Source organism: Austrofundulus limnaeus, unplaced genomic scaffold (genome assembly GCF_001266775.1).
Source record: "Austrofundulus limnaeus strain Quisiro unplaced genomic scaffold, Austrofundulus_limnaeus-1.0 Scaffold3641, whole genome shotgun sequence".
NCBI lineage: Eukaryota > Metazoa > Chordata > Actinopteri > Cyprinodontiformes > Rivulidae > Austrofundulus > Austrofundulus limnaeus.
This window is the reverse complement of record NW_013956043.1, coordinates 1552-3364: the sequence shown is the minus strand read 5'-3', so window position 1 is coordinate 3364 and position 1813 is coordinate 1552. Positions and strand designations below refer to the sequence as shown.

The following is a 1813-nucleotide window of genomic DNA, read 5'->3' as shown; positions in this document are numbered from 1 at the left end:
TGTGTGTGTGTGTGTGTGTGTGTGTGTGTGTGTGTGTGTGTGTGTCAGGAGAGAGAACGCAGACCTGTGGAAGGTGGTTCTGGGTCTGACCAACTTGGACCACCCCAGTCCTCACAGCCAGAGCCGAGGGGTTCGCTCCATCATCGTTCATCCACGCTACAACCGGGCCGTGGTGGACTATGACATCAGTGTGGTTCAGCTGGACTCTGAGGTCTGACTTTAACACCACAGATCATCAATAAAAATTAATTATCAACAAATATCATTAGTTAGCATTCACTATCAATAATTATCCTTAGTTATCATTAATTATTCTTAATTACCAGAGATTACAACAGTTGTTTTGTTTGTCTCAGGTGGATGAGACGGTCTATGTCAGACCGGTGTGTCTGCCTCAACCTGGACAGCTGCCCTCACCAGACTCCTACTGTTACATCACCGGCTGGGGTCACATGGGCAACCGTAGTCAGTAAACACACCACCACTTTATATTACTGATACGAGTCATTGAACACACCACCACTTTATATTACTGATACGAGTCATTGAACACACCATCTCTTTATATTACTGATAAAGAGTCATTGAACACACACCACCACTTTATATAACTGATACGAGTCATTGAACACACCACCACTTTATATTACTGATACGAATCATTGAACACACCACCACTTTATATTACTGATACGAGTCATTGAACACACCACCACTTTATATTACTGATACGAGTCATTGAACACACCACCACTTTATATTACTGATAAGAGTCATTGAACACACCACCACTTTATATTACTGATAAGAGTCATTGAACACACCATCTCTTTATATTACTGACTAAAGAGTCATTGAAAGTAAATCAGTAAATCTGAAGTAAATCAGAAATATTTGTCTTGATCTTTAAACAAGTTTAAACATCAAGACAATACTTTTCTTTCCTCATGTGTGTTCAGTGCCGTTCAAGCTGCAGGAGGGAGAGGTCCGAATCATCTCCATGTCCCAGTGTCAGTCCTACTTCGACATGAAGACCATCACTCCCAGAATGCTTTGTGCTGGATATGAAGCAGGAACAGTGGACTCCTGCATGGTACCGTCTCAACCTCACTACTTCAACACTGTCCCTTTGCCTACAGCGCCCCCTGGTGTCTGAGTCCTCATTAGTTTTTATACCGGTCTCAATGAGAGCTCAACAAAGCTTTATTATATCTGATGTGTGTGTTCATGATGTGTTCAGGGTGACAGCGGCGGCCCGTTAGTGTGTGAGGAGCAGGACGGAGCTCGGTGGACGCTGTTCGGTCTGACTTCGTGGGGCAGTGTGTGTTTCAGTAAAGTTCTTGGACCTGGAGTTTACAGCAACGTCACTCACTTCACCCCCTGGATCCAGCAGCAGATCTACATCCACACCTACCTGACAGACTGACTCCGCCCCCTCACGCTTCTCTAAGCACCCGGTCATTCCTGGAGGAAGTGATGTCACGTCAGTAATAACTCACTTCAGCTCCTCCTGTGCCTAAAACTGTTCCAAGAGCCTCTGAAGCTAACAGCTGAGAGATAAAACTACAAACACTGACAGGAAGTTGATATATGAGCTGAAAGATAAAACTACAAACACTGACAGGAAGTTGATGTATGAGCTGAAAGATAAAACTACAAATACTGACAGGAAGTTGATGTATGAGCTGAAATATAAAACTACAAATACTGACAGGAAGTTGATGTATGAGCTGAAATATAAAACTACAAATACTGACAGGAAGTTGATGTATGAACTGAAAGACAAAACTACAAATACTGACAGGAAGTTGAT

General features: G+C 43.0%; 1 protein-coding gene across 1 annotated transcript; it reads left to right on the top strand.

Moving 5' to 3' along the window:
• Positions 1–48: 48 nt before the first annotated feature.
• Positions 49–1781, top strand: LOC106511940 (atrial natriuretic peptide-converting enzyme; the record flags this gene model as incomplete). The annotated part of the gene is given in 4 exon segments (XM_014000655.1): positions 49–211; positions 357–465; positions 960–1093; positions 1241–1781. Coding segments are annotated over 4 exon segments (592 nt in total), but the record flags the coding sequence as incomplete, so codon positions are not given.
• Positions 1782–1813: the final 32 nt, after the last annotated feature.